At 39.0% G+C, this 21,206-nt stretch overlaps 1 protein-coding gene across 1 annotated transcript in view; it reads left to right on the top strand.

Annotated features, from left to right (window-relative positions):
* The first annotated feature begins 1,434 nt into the window (after positions 1-1,434).
* LOC107664650 (protein crumbs homolog 1-like) overlaps positions 1,435-21,206 on the top strand; it is a 24,081-nt gene continuing 4,309 nt past the window's right edge. Inside the window, exons 1-12 of the mRNA XM_016455273.1 lie at positions 1,435-1,570; positions 6,780-7,376; positions 8,541-8,736; positions 9,106-9,245; positions 9,507-9,689; positions 11,111-12,040; positions 12,316-12,869; positions 13,501-13,666; positions 13,961-14,879; positions 16,369-16,413; positions 18,380-18,502; positions 18,714-18,840. Of these exons, the coding sequence (XP_016310759.1) occupies positions 1,486-1,570; positions 6,780-7,376; positions 8,541-8,736; positions 9,106-9,245; positions 9,507-9,689; positions 11,111-12,040; positions 12,316-12,869; positions 13,501-13,666; positions 13,961-14,879; positions 16,369-16,413; positions 18,380-18,502; positions 18,714-18,840 (4,065 nt within the window). The 5' untranslated portion in view covers positions 1,435-1,485. The remainder of the gene's footprint in view (positions 1,571-6,779; positions 7,377-8,540; positions 8,737-9,105; positions 9,246-9,506; positions 9,690-11,110; positions 12,041-12,315; positions 12,870-13,500; positions 13,667-13,960; positions 14,880-16,368; positions 16,414-18,379; positions 18,503-18,713; positions 18,841-21,206) is intronic.

The following is a 21,206-nucleotide window of genomic DNA, read 5'->3' as shown; positions in this document are numbered from 1 at the left end:
GTCGAACGTTTGAATTTGAGTACAGACCAGGCGGCCAATCAGTTAATTGCAGCTGATAGAATTGTCCAATCACTGGAAAGAAAAGCAAACGCAAACCAATCAAAGTTCTAGGATTCCTTTAAAAATCTGTAGACACGCCCACAATGCAGGAAGCTGCTTCATGCACGTTGAAATGTTGTTCAGGCGCGGCTGTTGTGTAACTTGTGTTGCAGTTATTGCATGCATGTACCTGTATGTCATTTGAAGAGTAAAGACGCCAGCCTGTGTATTTGTCCACAGCACACGTTTACAAAATAAGATCCTCAAAATAAAACGATTTCACGAGAATAGAATAGCTACTTATTTGCAATAGCTATTAGCGTTAGGTCTGTTTACATTTAGTTTTACATAGCGATGTGATTTTTTTAGCTGCAAATAAGAAAGGAAAGTGACAGAATTACCGTTTGTTTTGAGGGGTTTATTATACAAAAACTGGTGATATATTCGTATATTCATATGTAATGCCAATGTTTATGCTTATCTAGGCCTGTTATATTTATACTTTTTAGTAGTTCTGAAATGTGTAACTCAAGGTAAATAATTTTAAATTATTATTATTATTATGACTATTATTATAGTAATTGCCTATTATTATTATTTAGGAAATTATGATTTCTTATATTTACACCTTATAAAATGCATATGTATGTTATATTTCTTTGCTTTTTAGAAGTAGACTGTAGAATTGCAAGATTAATTATTATTATTATTATTATTATTATTATTATAGGGATTTCCTATTTATTATTTTCTTATTTTTGTTCTGCTTTTCATTATAGTCCAAAATGGACAAAAATAATCTATATTTTTTCTGTTTAATGAATTCATTTTTATTTTAGTCCTCATTTAACAAAAAAAAGAAAGCATAAAAATTGAGGGGAAAGAAAGAATATGCAAAAACAAAATAATAGAGAATTGTGTGGAGAGTTATTACAAACCGCAGAAAAAAAATGACAGATTCACCAGTGCACAAGGTTCATGGCAAGTGAGCTAGTTGTTTAAACTCTAGCCAGAAGGCATTGCACAATCTTACCCAAGAATCCTGGCAGATGGCATGGTCTATTTTGCATTAAATAAGAGCTTTTTGAGTGAAGTCGTTAGACTGGAGTGGATGGAAGGCCATGATTGCAAGAGGGTGAAAAGTACTGCATAGCTGCATTTTGTCTGCTGTTCCTTATTTAATATCCAATGTTATCATCCACTGCTAATTATTATTCAGACAGCAAGCTTGATGGCCCCTCTCTGTTTAAGGCTTCACCAATCCCCAGTGGCCTCTTTGTATTGAGGATACAGAGTTGCGCCTCATTGGTGGGCATGTGAATGAGAGCATGCTAAGACTCAGACAGCCACAAACAGACAGACACAAACAGACAGACACTCTGGAGGATGCTTGAGTAACACACCGTGATCATGCCAGCTTGCCCACTATCACAATGACATCCAAGTATGGATATGGATCTTACTGTTTTGGGTTCAGTGTGGCTCAGATTAGTTGCATGTTTCTTGTTTCTTCTTCTACAGTCGACAGAAAGTAAGTAGCCCAACCTGTTGCTTTATGCAGTAATGACGTAATTGCTAGTCCACTTGTTGGATAGTGTTCTAGTGTCAAAGAGCAGAGATTTAGACATACTATATTGTTATTTTTGGTTGTTTTAGTAGAATTCATATTGACCTGCAACTTGTACACAGTGTTCATTCAGGTGATTTTTAAAAATGTAAAAAAAGTCTTCCAAACACTTCATGATGGTTTTTACTTTGTGTGTGTGTGTGTGTGTGTGTGTGTATATTTACTAAATGCAAATGTTCTTCTTTTATGGGTGTAAAAAGCCTATCTGATAACTTGATATTATTCCCTTTTGCTTTGAAACGGCTCCGCATGAGTGTGGTCAGGGGTATCTTAACCCTGGACGCATCAACCGCAGTGGCACTTAAGAACATAAAAGGCTTTGCATCAAAGACACTTAAAAACAGAGCTGCGCTTTTCATTTTCTAGACACTAGGCACATTTAAAAAGGATTGGGGTTTGCTTTCATCACAGGCGAAAATGGCATTTAAATGTGTGCATTTGTTTGATACAGTAGAATTGTAGAGTGCTGTTTATATGAACATATGGTTTGACATCCTCGTGTTTTTGGGATGAATGTGGGCTCATGCTGAGCACTGGTCTAGACTTCCTATAAGCTGATCTTACCGAAATCCCCCAAAACAGACAATTCGGGTCCCAACTGGTGAACAAGTTAAAATATAGACATTTGATTTGAAAGTAAAAGAAATGCAGTGTTTAACATGCTCAAACGTCATTGACTACATGGCTTTTGATACTTTTTGATGCAATAAACCAACATATCAGTAAATATCTATAAGCATTTCTTCTCTACGGCCCCTGAATGTGAACGAGAGGCAATCCTGATAACAACATTGCCAAATTGCGCTCATGATTGCTTGCGCGATTAGCCTTTGTCTCAATGCACAGTCTGTAATAAAAAGACATTGAAGACTGCAGGGTTTGAATGGGGTTTCTAGACACCCCTTAAATGACTGACTTATGTCTATTGCCGGTAACCATAGCAACCCCTGCTAAAGGAAAGCTGGAAGTGTGGAATTGGTTGCTATGGGGACATAATTTGATGCTTTGTTGAGACTCCAAAGTTTGCAAACGTCCTTGCACTGTGAGTGCCGTGAATAGGGCTGTCACAGAGGTTAAGCCATTTTTTGGATAGATAACAGGCCATTGTTTCCTCTGGCATTTCCGAGAATGACCAGCTGAATACAGGAAGGAGGCTTTTATATATGTGCTTTATCTAAAGCAGCAGGCCCTGCGGTGTGAAGGTGTGTGACCAGTCAGGTATTTGCGTTAACTGACACTGAAGTGGAAGTGTGGCATTTTTTTTATGTTAAATACTTTAAATGGTAAGACGTTTGTAAGAATTTGTGGGTGCAACTGGTTTAGGTTTATCTTTTGCAACCGCAGCGTAGTTCCCTAATTATCTTAAAGGGATAGTTACTTTTTCTAATTAACTAACGATCTTCGAAACACAAATTAAGATATTTTTGAGGAATTCTGAGAGCTCTCTGACCCTCCCATAGACAGCAAGGGTCCTTACACGATCAAGGCCCAGAAACATAGCAAGGACATCAGTAAAATAATCCATGTGACATCAGGGGTTGAGAATAGCTACGAGAATACTTTTTGTGCACAAAAGAAAAAAAAAACGACTTTATTCAACAATTCGTCTCCTCCGCGTCACCCTAGCGCCATTTTGGAGAGTATCCACTGAACGTAAATTGCGTATGCGTTTACGACATAAACAGCGTATCCGCGTGGAACAGCTGACACAAAACAGCATATGCAATTTACGTTCAGAGGAGACGAATTGTTGAATAAAGTAGTTTTTTTTTTAATTTTGTACACAAAAAGTATTCTCGTAGCTTCATAAAATTACAGATTAACCCCTGATGTCACATGGATTATTTTACCGATCTCCTTGCTACGTTTCTGGACCGTGTAAGGACCCTTGCTGTCTATGGGAGGGTCAGAGAGCTCTCAGAATTTATCAAAAATATCTTAATTTGTGTTCCGAAGATGAACGGAGGTCTTACGGGTTTGGAATTATTAACAGTAATTATTTACAGAATTTTTATTTTTGAGTGAACTATGCCTTTTAGCAGACTAAATGATTGGAGAAATCCTGCATACATCACAATAGAAAAATTCTGTCATTTCACCAGATCGTGTTTCATTCAGAAAAATAAGAGGCCAAAAAAGATAGATTAAGTGAAAAATATGCATTGATTAACGATGCCAGTGATGCATTCATAACTTGTAAATCAATAATAATGCGATAATGACCCAACTTATGTTTTGTCAATGTACTGTAGTGTAGACATCAAGTAAGTAGTTGTTATGCTATGCTAAGCAATTTCTGTTTGCAAACATATTTATTTAGCACACTCTGGATCATTTCTTATCTAACTTTTGTGGCTACAGAAAGTTGTTTGAAAATGCTGTAAAATTGTGTATATTGAAATGCACACTAAAATATACTGTAAAAAGGGCACACTTTTAAGACTGCACAAGATTTTTCATAGACCCTATTTTAGGATGGGAATTTTATAATGAAAGCAAATGAATTGACCGCATCAAGTTAAAGTGTTCTTAAAGTTGCCTCTGTTTTAATAAGCATTGCTCTGATCGGCTCTGCTCTTAAAGGGGTCTGGCGATCATCGCTATCCTTACTAGATAGGACTAACAGGTTATGCAGTCACATAAAGTGCATGATCTGATTTGGGGTGCTCAAAGCTCATATTCACAATCATATTAAATATATACAATAAAGCACAAAATCACAAAATGATTCCAACATTGCCTCATAGTCAATGACAAGTTTACATTTTCTTCTATAGTAGGTTTAGAAATGTAATCTGTTTGCAACAGTTGCAGTATCATGTGAATACAATGATTTAGGGAATGAAACTGACAAATATCTTCTCAAGTCCTCAAGTGACACCATGACAGAATGACCATCACACTATTTTCGGATGGGTCAAGCACAATGCAGGCCCCATCACCTGATGTTTGATTGGCTCTGAAGTCCAGTTGGCTCATTAGATGATTCATCTAATGCTTATTGGTCTTTTGTTCCAATTCTTGTTGGCCGTATGTTATCTGTTTGAAGGACATTATACAAGGACAGCAAGACACAAAATATGCAACTACGGTCCTGAAATCTTCTTGTTAAGCGTCATGGTTTAAAGGGTAGCACCTCTATCAAAAACAACCATTTAAATGAATGAATGAATGAATGATGCATTTATATAGCGCTTTACTGTGTATTGTTGTACACCCAAAGCGCTTTACAATCATGTGGGGGGGTCTCTCCTCAACCACCACCAGTGTGCAGCATCCACTTGGATGATGCGACGGCAGCCACAGGACAGCAGCACCAGGTGGAGAGGAGAGAAAGTCATAGAGCCAATCAAGTGGATGGGGATTATTAGGAGGCCATGATTGACAAGGGCCAGGGGGGCAATTTGGCCAGGACACCGGGGTTACACCCCTACTCTTTACGAGAAGTGCCATGGGATTTTTAATGGCCACAGAGAGTCAGGACCTCGGTTTAACGTCTCATCCGAAAGACAGTGCTTTTAGACAGTATAATGTCCCCATCACTATACTGGGGCATTAGGACCCACACAGACCACAGGGTGAGCACCCCCTGCTGGCCTCACTAACACCTCTTCCAGCAGCAACCTAGTTTTCCCAGGAGGTCTCCCATCCAGGTACTGACCAGGCTCAACCCTGCTTAGCTTCAGTGGGCAACCAGTCTTGGGCTGCAGGGTGACATGGCTGTGGTTTAAAGACAAGAATGGATTCATATAATAATAAATTACCTTGTTGTTGCTCTATGTGAAAGCAATAGCTTATTTGTTAACTGTGCGCTAATCTGAGAGAATGATGTGCTTGGAAAATAAATATGTGTTGTAGCATGAAACAGCTGTGAGACATTAACTGATACATTCAGTATTGGACTACAGTTTATTTGAGAGTGCATAAGTTTTTGCCTGTGTTTTGCTAATTGGCCATGTGACCGTTAGCGAGCATGCTACACAACATGACATCCCGACTTTTTGGCCTTCTATGTCAGTATCACAACTCTGCACAACTCTTTATCAAATTAATTGATAACAGTAAATAAATATACTTTATTATACTTTCACTAGCAAACAACTGCAGGGGAATATTAAAGGGGATGTGTGCAATTTCTGTGCCTGCAGACACTGATACCTACGTACCATCAAATAAAGTATAGGTTGAAATGCGTTTACATTAAGCATAAAAGGCAATATATTATTACTCTATAACAAAGTTACTATGTAGCAAATCTGAAATGCTTTTTTGTCACAAAATGTAATTATCTTATTGATCATAGTGTCACAACATTTAACTATATTATCACCTAGTTACTTAAACTGTCCAGCTCTAGCCACATACAGTACATACAGTATACCCTCGTCAGGCAATAAATATTATACAGCATATCTGACCTGCTTGATTGCTTGTATATTCGCAAAATGTAAACTATATTATTGGCCAGCTCTAATCTGCTAAAGGCAAATATAAGGCTTGAAGATATTATAGGATGTTATAAACATGAACATCCCTACAGGGTGCACATTAGTACCTAAATGGTACATAATAGTTCCTTTTGAAAGGGTACTACCCCAGCGACAGCTTTTGTACCTTTAATTGTCATCATATTATTTTGACTTATTGTCAATCATAAACCTCCTGATTTGTAGTGCAAAAAATTTAGTTATTTAGATTCAGAAATCTCGTACAATCACAGAAAATAGCTTACTTCCACATTGCAAAATAAGGTGGATACTTATGGTAGCAAACTTTTAAGGGGAAAAAAAGGAAGTGTGCAAATTTCACACCGTTAGCATTGGGCTGATGATACAAGGGGCAATTTTTGAGCAATATTGCTGGGTAATTGTTGGCGTCAAGGGGCAACCAGGTGAGACACATAGGGCCCACGACCGATTTAAAGTATCCATATAGAAATGTGTTAACATAACGTGTAAAAAATTGCTCAAAAAGTTACCCCGTGTATCATCAGCCTTAGGCACGTTTTCCGAAGCCACTAACTGTTATTGCATTTTGTCCCAGGTACAGCAGGGAAAACTTTCAACACATGTATAAGTGTTTTTTTCTTTCTTTTTTTCGTAAATCTTTGTAGATTTGACACTTCCCAAGACCTCAACGCTCTGCCTGGACAAGCCTTGCCAAAACAGGGCAGAGTGCAGGGAAGCCCCATCTGACTTCCTGTGCCAGTGTAAGTCGCCTGCGCCAGTCCTGCCCAGCACGCGTTGTGATTCTTCCGGTGCGCTCTGCCAACTGTCCATCTGCCAGGGCAATGCGACGTGTCAGCCCACCGGAGCCCACCCGGGGGAACTAGTTTGCCAGTGTGAGCCCGGCTTGTTGGGGCAGGACTGTCATTCCAGTGCCCAGCTCTGTGCTCAGGGGCTGTGTGGGGACACTTCCCAATGTCTGGCGGTGCAAGACAGGAGCCCGGGGTACGCATGCATCTGTCAAGAGGGTTACACCGGGAGTTCTTGCGAGAAAAAGGTGGACCACTGCTCCCCCAACCCCTGCCGCAACCGCGCCATCTGCCGCAGCAGAAGGGACGGCCCCACCTGCTTCTGCGTGCCGGGATTCCAGGGTAAACACTGCGAGATCGAGGTGAATGAATGCGTGTCGTGGCCCTGCAGGAACGGAGCCACCTGTCTGGACAAGATCGGGCACTACATCTGTCTCTGCAGGCCTGGATACACGGGTAAGTGAAGGGAGGGAGGGAGGGTCGGATGCATTGTTGCCATGTGCGACTCACCTGTTAGTCTGACATGTGAAATGTCTCGAGTAGTGCCAAATGCAGCCACTGAATGATGGTACTGCAGCCTGAAATGCAACCCTGGAGAACATCCTAACGTTCTTTCATGGAAGACTGTTGACATTTGCTTTTAAACATGCAAAGATCTAGTTTAATATAACTTATTAAAGAAGCTATCAAGTTTAAACTTGTTTAAAACCTAAATATATATATTTTTTTCTTTGATGATATAATGAGTAAGGGAGAATGGGGTTAGTTTGCTACCCTAGTGAATATTTCTCAGGGTGGGTTTATTTTTTTTAAGCCAATTTCTGTTTAGACACCTACCTTAAAGACTCTACTACAAAAATGCTATTAAACTTTTTCATCTTTATTTTTTCAGGAATAAAAAAAGTACTGTTTATTGCACACATGTAGTAGTGGGGTATGTTGTCACAATGGAAACGATATTTATTGACACTTATTTGAGAATATTGTAATTAAATAAGGTTACACCTAATTTTAAGGTTACAGTGTAATTACACAAATAAGTACTGAGTAGTATTAAAGAAACAGTTCACCCAAAAGTGAAAAATCTGTCCTCATTTACTCATCCTCATGTCGTTCCAAACTTGTATGAAATTCTTCTTCTGCTGAACACAGAAGAAGATATTTTGAAGAATGTGGGTAATCAAACAGTTGATGGTAGCCATTGACTTCCACAGAATGGAAAAATATATAGTGGAAGTCAATGGTTACTGTCAACTGTACTTACTGTAGTGTTAGGGTTTGGGTTAGGTTTAAATGCTTGTAATTATGCATAATGTACTGTTATTACTGTAGTACGTACATGTAAAGTGTGACTGTCATGTCAAAATTAAGTGTTGCTCTAAAAAATTATTACAATATAATATTAGAGTTTTAGTTTGGAGAACAGAATTCACCAAAAAAAATAGGTTTTTGAACTAGGAAAACTGAAATTTGACAACTTCCTTGTGTGACAACAAGCCCCAGTCTCTTAAAACTTACATGATGTGAAAATTCACAATTCAGATCTGCTTGAAAAACATTTTCTCGACAAAAAGCGGACTGGCATCTTTGCACTCAACACCACTGTCTCTGATGTTCCAGGTAGCAGCTGTGAGGTTCAGATTGATGAGTGTCAATCACAGCCCTGTCTCCATGGTGGCAGTTGTCATGACCACATCAATGGCTTCTCCTGTACCTGCCTGGCGGGCTTCCAGGGGCAGCACTGTGAAACGAACATCGATGAATGCAGTGACCAGCCATGCCGAAATGGGGCTCTGTGTGTGGATGAAATAAACAGGTACAATACATTTCCATCCATGTTAGGAAATAACATGCTTTTCAATTAATCTATTCTAAAATCTATCATACAATTTTCAAAACACTATTATTAGACTTGTTTGATAATTAGAATAGTAAATAATTATATTTTAATAGTTTTAAATAGTAGTAATTAGTATAAATCAATTATCCATATTATTTTTGGGGGTTAAAATAAATTATAAACAATATATAATTGATAAAACTAGTCCCTCAGAAAGTAGGTAAACAACATGCACTATATTGCTGTGTTTAAAATATAATATGCTGAATCATTCTGTGAACGTACTCAAAACGAGTATACCCGAAATGAAATAACATGCATATTTATTTTGAAATAATCTTGTAGCTACCGCTGTGACTGCTCACAAACTAACTTTACTGGCGTTGACTGTGAGATCCCACCTCCTCCCTGCTGGTCTCAACCCTGCCTCAACGGCGCCCTCTGTGAGGATGAAAATGAGAACTACACCTGCAGTTGCTGGCCAGGTGACTTGCATAGGGCTCATTTGTGTAAACTGGAATATAATGAAATGAATAGATTGAATTTAGAATGAAATATGGTGACTCTGTACTTATTTTTTAGAAACAAAAATGCACATGATTGGTAGATGTATTTATAATGTATAATCTACAAGGTAGATGTGATATTTATTTGTTTATTTTAGAAATCATGGTAAAGGCTTTAAATAATTTAGGCAAACTAGGACACTAAACTTCATTAGGTTGTCTCTCTTATCTGCGTACCAGGGTTTGAGGGTCGTAACTGTGAGACAGACGTTGGTGAGTGTGATAGCAGTCCCTGTGTGAATGAAGGCACTTGCATTGAGCTCTCTTGGAAGACACTTTATGGCACTGAACCCTTGTTTCCTACTCGATACAACCCCAGGCATGCTTCCGGCTTCATCTGCAAGTGTCCACCAGGATTTTCAGGTATCTGCAAACTCACAGCCCCATTCATATATTTTTTACATGCTTATTTACCAAATATGAAACCTGTTTTAAATTTAGGATCAAGACAAATGTCTGTTTTTTCAGAGGTTTGTGTTAGTGCCACTCATGTATCTCAGGACATTTTCTTATACAACGTTTTTGAAAGAAATAGTTAAAGAAGGGGTTAAAAAATCCAGGACTGTCTAAAGAAGATCAACAGATCACTGTAAAGGCTCTAAAGTCTTTAAAAATCAATAACCGATGGACAACTGAGTCAAAATCTGTTTTTAATGCCTGGTTAAATTCTTGGCAAAATGTTGCCTATAATGAGCATATAATAAGCATCATCAGGTTGTTGCAACTGTACATCAGAACTGTCTTGGTATTCTGTCCGGTTTGCATAATCAAAACCAAATCATCCATTATACAACACATCTTTCAACACAAATTCACTCTACTGGTTCCTAGACTAAACAACTAAAATATAACTGCAAAATTACTTTTAATTTTTAGATTATACAAAAGTGTCTGTCTCTCTGAACATCAGGTTACCAGCTCAGGACATGACTCAGAGGCGGAGGCTATTATTGGGCTTCGCCATTGTAAGATGCTCAGGTTGAATTAAGCTAATCCCCCGGAAGCTGGCTTTGATGGGGGCCTAGTGTTGCAGTCCACAGTTTTTCTTGAAGGAAGGAATGTACACTGACGGCTGTCTGTTAGGATGGCCTATTGCCATCAAAAAGCAATGAGAATGGTAGACGTCTAATGCCATGGAAGTTGTAGTTTGGATTTGGAGTGTTCTGTTGCTCATTTCAGGTAAATTTTCACTTCTTTTAAGATTTCACTTTGGTTGTATGTTCAATCTCATTGTGAATTCAGTGGTGAAATAAGCTGTGTTGTGGGGAACATTTTATTAAGCTAGTGAAAAGTCTTTCTGGTTAAACATACAATAAGCTTGCAATGACTTTAGGTCATCAGTGTAACTGTTTTGTTTTGTTTGTTTCCATGTGATGCATTATACACAGCTCCTTAATGTTTTATCCAGGCATTTTAAACTCATTCAGTAACTAAATTGTCATTCAATGAAAATTTTAGGCACTTTTTGTAAGAATAAGAAAACTCAGTTGGCAGTCACACTGGCATGAAGTTGCATGAGTGTTATGCAACCAGCTTTGCATATTTGTTGTCCTGAGGGATTATTGACTAAAATGTGCCAATGTTATCCCTGGCATGAGCTACTCTTTAGTTACAGACACAAAATTGGCACAAAAAGCAGCAAATAGTTTTAAGGATAAACTCTTATAAAAACAATAAGAACTTGTTTTTTAATTGCAGCGAGAAAAGTTCATTCTTGGGTAACAATCTTTGTTAAACATTTATTTGTAAGGAACTAAATTCCACTCTGGGCTCTCCCCTTTCAGGTGCCTTGTGCGAGCAAAATAGCACTGCTTGTACCACCAACCCGTGTCATAATGGAGCCATATGCGAGGACTTCCTGGGCAGCTACAAGTGCATCTGCCTGTCTGAAAGCCAAGATGGAATTCTCTATGGTGGCCGCAACTGTAGTGAGCCCCTGGTGGGTTGCGAGGGTCACGAGTGCCAGAACGGAGCGGCCTGCATGCCCTTCCTGAGCGAAGGTGTACATGGCTACAGTTGCATCTGTCAGCCGGGCTACACCGGCTCTTACTGCCAGACACCCACCGTATTCTCCTTCAAGACAATTGGAGGATTCCTGCACCTGCAGACCCCGCTGCTGGGTGCAGAAACATACTTCAATATCACGCTAAGCTTTCGTACGGTGCTGAAGAACACATTGCTCTTTCAGAGGGGCAGCGAAGGGGTCACACTCAGCCTGGAGCTGCAGGAGACACACCTGCTTCTTGATCTTAGGAGTGACCCTCAGCCAAACGCAACCAGCTGGACTCTGACACTGCCTCAGGATGTATCTGATGGCGAATGGCACACGGTAGAGGCCGTGCTTGGAGTGGGTACCCTGCTGCTACAACTACTGGAGCCATGCCAGGATGGAGATAACTGTAGTGCAACAGCCCAACTAGAGACTGGTGCCCTTGAGCTGGAGTCAGCCCTGCAAAGCACCTTTGTTGGAAGATCAGATGAGGGAGGGGGCTCTGGCTCATTCATAGGCTGCATGAGGGACTTGTTTGTGGACTCACAGCTGATGGTACCAGAGGACTGGTTGAGCAGCTCAGTGGTGAATGTCGAGCAAGGCTGCAGCCATCATGACCGATGCCTTTCTGGTCCATGCGAGAACCTTGGAAAGTGTGTTAACCTTTGGCTAGGTTACCAGTGCTTGTGTCTGCGACCATATGTGGGTCAAAACTGTGCTGAGGGTAAGAGTACCAGGGACTGACCTCCCATATAACATGTCTACACTGGAAATATCCACTGTGGTGTTGTGAATGGCCTGTCTATTTTAGCACAATAGAGATACACCGTAGATGCTTCTACTGTAGACACGTTGATAGCCTTGCAATAAATGTAGAAGATCACAGGATAAACCTTGGGAGATGCTTTATGTTTCCTCTAAGGGTCCAAGTTGCAATAGTAAAACGAGAATAGTTCTAGAAACCCTTTAAGAGTTGTATGTCTTCTCTTTCTCATACAGAGTATGTTACTGCTAGATTTGGCCAGGAAGACTCCGCAAGCTATGCCGTCTTCACCATCACCGACCAACTGGAATCAGATACGCTCTATCTGTCCATGTTCTTGCGTACACGGAAGGAGTCTGGTCTTTTGGTACTGCTTGCCAACAGCACCACTGAGTACTTGGAGATGTGGCTGGAAAAGGGAAAACTCATGGTGCAAGTCAACAACTTGAAGACTTTAATGGGTAAAACTGTGGTTAATAATGGTGAGATCCATTTTGTCTGCATCACCATTAAGGAGGGTATGTTGACCCTGCAGGAGTCAGATCATGAATTCAGAGCAATGGATGTTCAACCTGTTTCCCTTCAGTTTGAGGATGTGGTCTATGTTGGCGGACTGCTTGATGGGCATGAGACATCTGCCTTTGGTGGTTATTTTAAAGGGTGCTTACAAGACTTGCAGCTCAATGAGAGGAAGCTAGAATTTTTCCCACTTGATGCTTCTGTGATGTCATACAGACCTGACCGCATGGTTGACGTTACCCCAGGCTGCACCAGTGATGACTCTTGCTCTGTAAGTTACAATGTTTCATGAGCCCTCAAAGTGTCAAGAGCTCTCAAATGCAATAGGACAATGGTTAGGTTACACCAGATCTTGCAGATATATGAACAAAACCTACTTATCTCAATTGGCTTTTATCCTCCTTGGGCTAGATTAAAGTTTACATCTATGACTTTGGTCATGTTAATCAAGAAACTAATCCCAAACACTGGGCAGATTCAAACGATTTTTTTGATCCAATTTGATTCACTAATCCAATAAATTAATAATCAGTTAATGTATGTCCCTGAGTATTCAACACTTTATAATTGATCATGTATAAATTGGTGTGTTGACTCTAGAAATATTATCATATGATAGTATTTGTAAACATATGGTTCCCTGAAATAGATTTAATGTGGTTAGCTGCCTTTTGTTAGCAACTAGTAGTGTAGTTAACTTCAGTGTTTAAAAGGTAGCTTGACAGTAATTTTAACCAGTGGGGAAAAGCTTTCCAAGCTACAAGCTATTTTTGATTCCAAACACTTTATCTTACTACTTCTAAATCTTTTCTTATGGTTAATAAAAGAAATAATATTTAAAAAAAATTAAATGGATCATTTAATTGGCAGTTTTGTGTGTCATTTTTGTCTTTCCATTCCAGAAAAATCCTTGCCAGAATGGTGGAATTTGCTTCTCTCTATGGGATGACTTCACATGCAACTGCCCTCCTAGCACAAAAGGGCAGCACTGTGAGGAGGTGAGATGGTGCGAACTCACCCCCTGCCCACCACAAGCAACATGCCGGACCCTCAACCAGGGCTATGAATGTGAGTATTTTAGAACATCTGAAATCAGAAGTATAAAACACAGTAGTCAAAAATAATTCAATATTGGTTTGAATACTAAGTCAAAATGAATGGTTACATAATATAAAATGCAGTATTTTGGATTAATAATCTTCCAGATTTAAGTTGTAGACTAGGCTCAGGAAAGAGATTTGTTAAGAGCAGCTAGCAGACTTTACCTTTAAGATTGCATCTAGCAGACTTTAAGATTGTTTTGCGTCTAAGTCCTAATCCCTGAAGTGTTACATAAACTATGTCTGCTTTTATTTTATGTAGGCATTTCAAATGTGACTTTTCAAGACAATACCACTCTTGTATACCATGGGAATGGGTTGATCTCCCGCCACCTGACCAGCATTGTTTTCAGTATCCGAACACATAAACGCAATGCAGCAGTGTTACATGCAGAGAGTGGGTCTGACTTTGTTACGGTATCCATTCAAGATGGCTTTCTGGTGCTAGAGCTTCTTAGTGGACCTTCTTCTTCATCGTCTTTGTCACCGGTAACCCTGCACAGCCCAAGACCAATGGCCGATGGAGAGTGGCATGTAGTAAAACTGTCAATGGCCAGTCCTTGGGCTAACAACTCCCAGTGGATCATGGTCCCTCTTGATGAAAAGGACGAGCCTACTATATCTGACGCCATGACCGGAAATCTAGACTTCCTCCGAGAAAGCGTTGATATCCTTCTAGGAGGACTTGGCCCAGAGTCTGGCTGGAATCTGATTGGTTGTCTGAGTAATGTTGAGATTGGTGGTATTGTGCTTCCGTATTATGGTCCTGCCGAGGTGAGATTCCCGCGTACACAGGAAGAGAAATTCAATAAGTTATCGGAGGAAACTGTCCAAACTGGCTGCGTTGGTGAGGTGGTGTGTGAACCCAACCCCTGCCTGCATGGGGGAATCTGTGACGATCGCTTCAACCTTTTCCAATGCTTCTGTCTACCTGGCTGGGGCGGTGATCGCTGCGAACTGAATACAAACACCTGTGCCTCCAACCCCTGTCAACATGGACACTGTAGTGTGCAGGACCTTTCATACAGCTGCATGTGTGAGAGTGGCTACACTGGCACCAACTGTGAGGTGAAGGTGGACGTATGTGCCAGTCACGAGTGTGTTAATGGTGGGACCTGCTTGCGTGGCTTCAACAGCTATTCCTGCCTCTGTCCCGACAGGTTTACTGGGCCGTATTGCAAGTGAGTCTATTCTAATTTGTGTCATGGAGTTGACTTGTTCATTACTACTATTGGTCATACTTGGGTTAGGGGATTTGTGCAAACCCCTAAATTAGGGTTCCTCAAATCTGGCCTGGAAGGCCAGTGGCCTGCACTAGCTCAAACCCTAATCAAACTGGCAGTAATTCATAAGGTCTTCATTAGCTTGCTCAATGGGCTGGACAACTTCAGTTGGCCTGCAGAGTTTAGCTCCAACCCTAATCAAACATACCTGAACAAGCTAATCAATGTCTTCAATATCACTAGAAAGCTACAGGCAGGTGTGTTTGATTTGGGTTTCGAGCTAAACTCTGCAGGACAGTGGCCCTCCAGGACTGAAGTTGCCCAGCCGTGCTCTACAGGGTAGTGGCCCTCCAGTGCCAGATTTGTGGAATCCTGTCCTAACCCTAAGTATTAAACATTGGCTTGTGACTGGTTCCATCTTTACCCTGTTGTGATAGAAACATAAGTGATCCCTCAAAGTGTGCAGTTGCTTGTCAAAGCACTTGGACTTGGTGGGTGGGCGATTAAACAGTTGAAAAGAATCCGTAGGCTTACCTTAAAAAAGGAACCCGAGGCATATCTAGGGACCAAAATATCTTTGAGAAATGAAGGTGAGCTCTTCTGCCTAGTAAGCTACCTCCGAAACCACCGTAGCATTGTGGTGGTGAATTTGGCCAAGAAAGCACTGCTTTCTTCAATGTAAGAATCTAGTTGACTGAGCTGGTTTATGAGTTACCGTCTAACTTTAGCAGATTTTGTGGAGGCTGTGTGCATCCAAAAATCTGATTTTAGGCTTCTACACCAAGGCAATTCACAGATATGTCTGCAAGGAATAGTGTTTGTCCCTTCTGCAAAACATTGAACCAAGTCAAAAAGAGACTTGCCTTAGATATGAAATCAACCTGGTGTTAAAAAGCCATAGCTCAAGAAGCTACTCCACTTTTCAAAGAAAAGAGAATGCAAAACAGAAATGTACTTTGTACATGGAAACAGGCCACAAACCTCACACAATTATTCCCATCAAAATAAGAAAGCAACTTGAATGAATCAAGACCCCAAAGAGACTGATTTGTTATAAAGGTAATGCAAATCATATAATTGCTTTTATGGTGTTGTTTATGCTAGCGTGGCTGCAGAGATGTGCCTGTTGCCATACGTGTCATTTGAAAGCAGTAATGGTAATAATAGTCTCTGTTGAGAGTGCCCATCCTCCAGTGGTAGCGTTAGGCCTTCAGGGTGGCATCTAAGGCAAGTCTGCAGCCATTTATCTCATAAACATGTTTTGTTGCCAGACTGCTTCATAGCACTCCTTTGAAACTGCCTTGCAGGCAGCCGGGAGACATAATAGATCTATCTTTTCCCCACTGCAGAGTTAGAGAGATCTTTGGTGTAAAGTTTTGCTGTTTAAAAAAAAGAATGACGCTTGCTGTTTGTTTGTCTCTTTCCTGTTCCCTCTGTCTCACAACAGCACTCGGATTGAAGAGGCTCCGTGGTACGTAGTTGTCAGGAGCGTGTAAGTGCCGTTTTACTACTGACTTGTTTTTAGATTTATCCTCTTTTTTTATATATCCTTCCTTTATTTGTTCTCCCCTTCCGTCCTTGTACTTCCTTTTTTACTATCGACCCCCCTGTAGTAAATCAGCTCAAAAGGGAAATATTTATGACTAATTATAACTGGTTATGAATAATAATAAATATTTAGATTAGATCTTCGAATTAACTGTAGCAGAATCAATATTACCATTACTTGATCTGTCCGTCCACCGAGGGGGGGGAACCATTGGCCATTTAGCACCCATATAAGTGTAAAGTCTGTGACCAGAACTGTAATTTATATGCAAATGTTAAAAGCTAAAAGGGTCTCTTAAGCCATAAAACCCCAAAGATCATGCATGATTCTACGCAGACGCTACACCCCTTTTCTTGCCATCCTTGCTTTCCTCATTTCCTTCCTTCATTCACTTTATTTCTTTCTTCCTTTATCCTTCCTACTTTCATTTCCTTTTGATCTTTCTACCCCTTCTTTCTTGCCTTGCCTTTCTTCCCTCCTTACTACTTATTTCCTTTGTACTATCCCTTATTTCTTGCCTCTTTCCCTGCTTCATACCTTCCCTCCATCATTTCTTTCTTCCTGCTTTCCGTTCTCTCTATATTTTCATCCTTGCATTACTTCCTCATTTTTCTGTCTGTATTCCTTCATTCTTGCGTTTCTGTTTTTCCTTCTCTTTTTTATGACTTTTCCCTACCTACTTTCCGTCCTTTTTCCTTCCTTCCTTCCTCCTTCCTGTTCTTCTATTTCTCTCCATTTTTATTTTTTCTTTCCTTTCTCCCTCCCTATCCTTTCTCTGCATAATTTCCTTTTTAATTCCTTTTTATCCTCTCAGTTTCTTCTTTTCTCCCTTAATATCCTTTACTTTCTCTCCATGTATTTCTCTCTTTCTTTCCTTTTTCTTCCTTCCTACTCCATTTCTTTCTTTCTTTCTTTCTTTCTTTCTCCCTTGCTCTCCTTTACTTTGCATATCTTTCTTTTATTCCTCTTTCTTTCTTTCTTTCTTTCTCTTTCTTTCTTTCTTTCTTTCTCTTTCTTTCTTTCTTTCTTTCTCTTTCTTTCTTTCTTTCTTTCTCTTTCTTTCTTTCTTTCTTTCTCTTTCTTTCTTTCTTTCTTTCTCTTTCTTTCTTTCTTTCTTTCTCTTTCTTTCTTTCTTTCTTTCTCTTTCTTTCTTTCTTTCTTTCTCTTTCTTTCTTTCTTTCTTTCTCTTTCTTTCTTTCTTTCTTTCTCTTTCTTTCTTTCTTTCTTTCTCTTTCTTTCTTTCTTTCTTTCTCTTTCTTTCTTTCTTTCTTTCTCTTTCTTTCTTTCTTTCTTTCTTTCTCCCTTGCTGTCCTTTACTTTCTCTCCACACCTTTCTTTTATTCTTTCTTTCTTTCTTTCTTTCTTTCTTTCTTTCTTTCTTTCTTTCTTTCTTTCTTTCTTTCTTTCTTTCTTTCTTTCTTTCTTTCTTTCTTTCTTTCTTTCTTTCTTTCTTTCTTTCTTTCTTTCTTTCTCCCTTGTTGTCCTTTACTTTCTCTCCACACCTTTCTTTTATTCATCTTTTTCTTTTTCTTTCTTTCTTTCTTTCTTTCTTCTCCCTTGCTATCCTTTATTTCTCATTTTCTCTGTAAAGTAAAAGAAAACCACAATTCAAACTCTTTATTTGTCATATATCTTTGTCCTTACAGAATAACAATAGCAGATTCTTCATATTAGCTGTATGTTAATCCCCATATAAGGCGACGGTTTATTGTATTCTCTTTGTCTTGTGGTCAGAGGTCCATTCACATGCTAATGTCATTATTCTAATAGTGGGCTAATCCTCTTTTGTGCGGGACAAAGCAGCGGGGGGTAGTAGGTAGTAGCCCCTTACATGGCTCTCAAGAGGAGAGGATGGATTCTTCATCATCTGTTATGTTTCTTTCTTTCCCCTCATCCTCCCCATCCCCAGACCGCCCAAGCTCCCGTTGTCCATCTGTGGTGATGAACAGCAGAACTACACATGTTTCAATGGGGGGAACTGTTCTGACACCAACATGATGTGTGACTGCCTCCCTGGGTTTTCGGGTCACTGGTGATTATTCCTTCTTTATTATTATTCTTTCTTTTTTTCACAAGTTCTCATATGTTAATGAACTTTCAGGGTAGTAATTATGCCATACTATTAACCAGTTTTAGAATGCATGGAATATTCATATTTAGAACCAAATATTAACAACAACAATAGCCGTAATATTTAAGTTAGTAATAATAAGGTTTGTTTTCGCTATACATCTGTCACATAGGTGTGAACTAGATCTTGATGAATGTAGATCCAACCCTTGCTTGAATGGTGGCTACTGCCAGAACATGGTCAACAAGTTCCAGTGTGTCTGTGAAATGACCTTCGCCGGCGAGACATGCGAAGTCGACGTAAGCGACATTTACTTTTACATGGCCACTTTGTTTTGGCAAAACCTCTTCCAATTTCTCTCCTACGTCATTCTTCGCTTAGACGATGAACCAGAGGTAGACTGGGGTGACAATGAGTAAACAGGTCTTTGGTGGAGGCTAGGAAACGGGCTAGTGTAATTGCTTTCTACACAGGTTTATTAAGCTGGAATGGAATACCGACTCAAAAAATGTTGCTTCAAAACTGTTATACTGTGTATAAGCTTATAGATATAAATTGAAATTTAAATGTAATTCAAGTATTTATCAATTACGTAAACGTAGTTGTAAATATGAAATTGTTAACCACAGACAGTATTATTTCTTGGTTTGGGAAAAACATGTGCAAGTGCTCCAGTATTTAGATGACATATCAGTGAAACCGCTTAGTGCCTTAAGATGACACGGTTTTCATAAATGAGACTGTGTCTAATCCAACGGTTCTTTTTTTACTGTACTTAATGCAGTTCAAGTCAGAATAAGACTGATTTTCAGGGAAAATAATTTTGAGACTACTTTGTTCGCTTTTTAAATGTAGCATTACATAGAGTTTGTACATTTGTAATTTAATAAACAACAATTATTAAATTCATATAACATGATTTATACTTCTAATAATGATTATGAAATCAGGATTGGGATTAAATTGGAATGATTTTACTGAAATTATCGAATTGCATTTTAATACAACTAAATGTTGTGTATTGGTTTAGCTTTTTTTCAGTATAGCAAATAATTAGATTAATTTTAAATTACATTCCATAATTCATAATTCCAATTCGGCAACTAATTGAAAGCATCCTGGGAAATAAAGCGTTCTTTCAACACGTAAAACCAAAGTTTATTATATATAACAAATGTTGTTTGATTTTAAAAAGCATTATCATTCATTTTCAACCCAACCCAAAAATTACTTCTAGCACAGAATAGATTTAGCTTATTTCTGTTTAGGGAAGAATAACATTTAATGTTTCATTTCATCTGTCATTTCTGTGTCATTTCATTTCATGATCGTCCTTTCCATTTTCAGAACTGATTTACTGATAACTCATTTTGCATCTTAAAAAAATTAACTACTCTTCTGTAATTCTTTCAATATATTTTAAACCATCAATGTCACAGTAGTTTATAGTGTTCATCTGTCTGTTAGCATTAGATTGTGTACATTGTGTCTCTGTCTTTAGATGACTGTCTTCAAATAAAACATCCCATCCATCATCGATCTGTTGTTTGTCCTTTGTCGGTTTTGTTTAGCTGTCTCTCTTCTGTCATTACTCATCCAGAGACTGTGCCAGTGGCACATCATGCAGGTTTTGAAGAATGTTGCCACAGATTTTGATAGACAGAGCCACTAAACTAGGCACTGTAAAACCTCTGGCAGGTGTGTTGAGTCAGCAATTGGTGTGTAATCCTGACACCATAGGATGCTGAGACCACGCAAAAGTGTGTACTGTGCAAGTTTGAAACAAGTTGGAGATTTTTCTCAGATGCAACTTACAGTATTTCAGTTGCTGTGACAGCTTTACTCAAGAGTTAAGGGTATTGGATACACTGGTGATTGCACGGGAATCACATCGATTTGGTTTACAGTTCACACCTATGGAATTAGATGCTACTATTACCATTTCAGTTCTTTAACCGCTTGGTTTCTTTTACTCTTATAGTTTTACAAAATTATCTTTTTATTTTATTTGAGAATAATACTCTGACTTGGTGGTTACCACTTGATGGTTTAGCCAATGCTTGGCTTAAATCAGGCCCTAAAAAAACTTTTACTTAAAGGGATTGACATGCATTTAAATCAGATCATCTTAGTTTTTCTTGGCAAATATTTCAATAAATTGGCCAAATGATATGTGATTGTTGAATATATGATATCAGAACGCTTAACGTTATTTTGACTGAATGCGCAGAAAAGCCCAGATAAGTTTAATCTCCTCAAGATGTCCTTATATTCATCTTGTGAGCAGTGTGCAAGTTAAAGAAAGCCACATCCCACTCTTTTAATCCTGTCTAACAGGATAGACGAGGATGAGAGGATCTTATCTCATGCTAAGACACGTTACAGTGTCGATCTCTGAGCTTTGGCGTTTTCTTAAGGACCTCACTAAATCAAAATAAGACTTTTGTGGCTTTTAGTTCATGTCTGCTAGTTTTGAAGCTATCTATATGCTAGGGGTGGGCGATATGACTAAAATCGTATATCATGATATGAGTAACTTTATTTCACGGTAATGATATATAACACAATTTAGTTATTTTTGCTTTAAATAAGGTCTTAATGATATCAAATTTTTTGATACCATCGAAATTTCAGAATTCTTGTCACCAGTGTCTATATATATATA

The sequence above is a fragment of the Sinocyclocheilus anshuiensis genome, unplaced genomic scaffold (genome assembly GCF_001515605.1).
Source record: "Sinocyclocheilus anshuiensis isolate Anshui unplaced genomic scaffold, SAMN03320099.WGS_v1.1 scaffold417, whole genome shotgun sequence".
Classification (NCBI taxonomy): Eukaryota; Metazoa; Chordata; class Actinopteri; order Cypriniformes; family Cyprinidae; genus Sinocyclocheilus; species Sinocyclocheilus anshuiensis.
The sequence above is the reverse complement of the archived record's forward strand: the minus strand, read 5'-3'. Positions and strand labels throughout refer to the sequence as shown.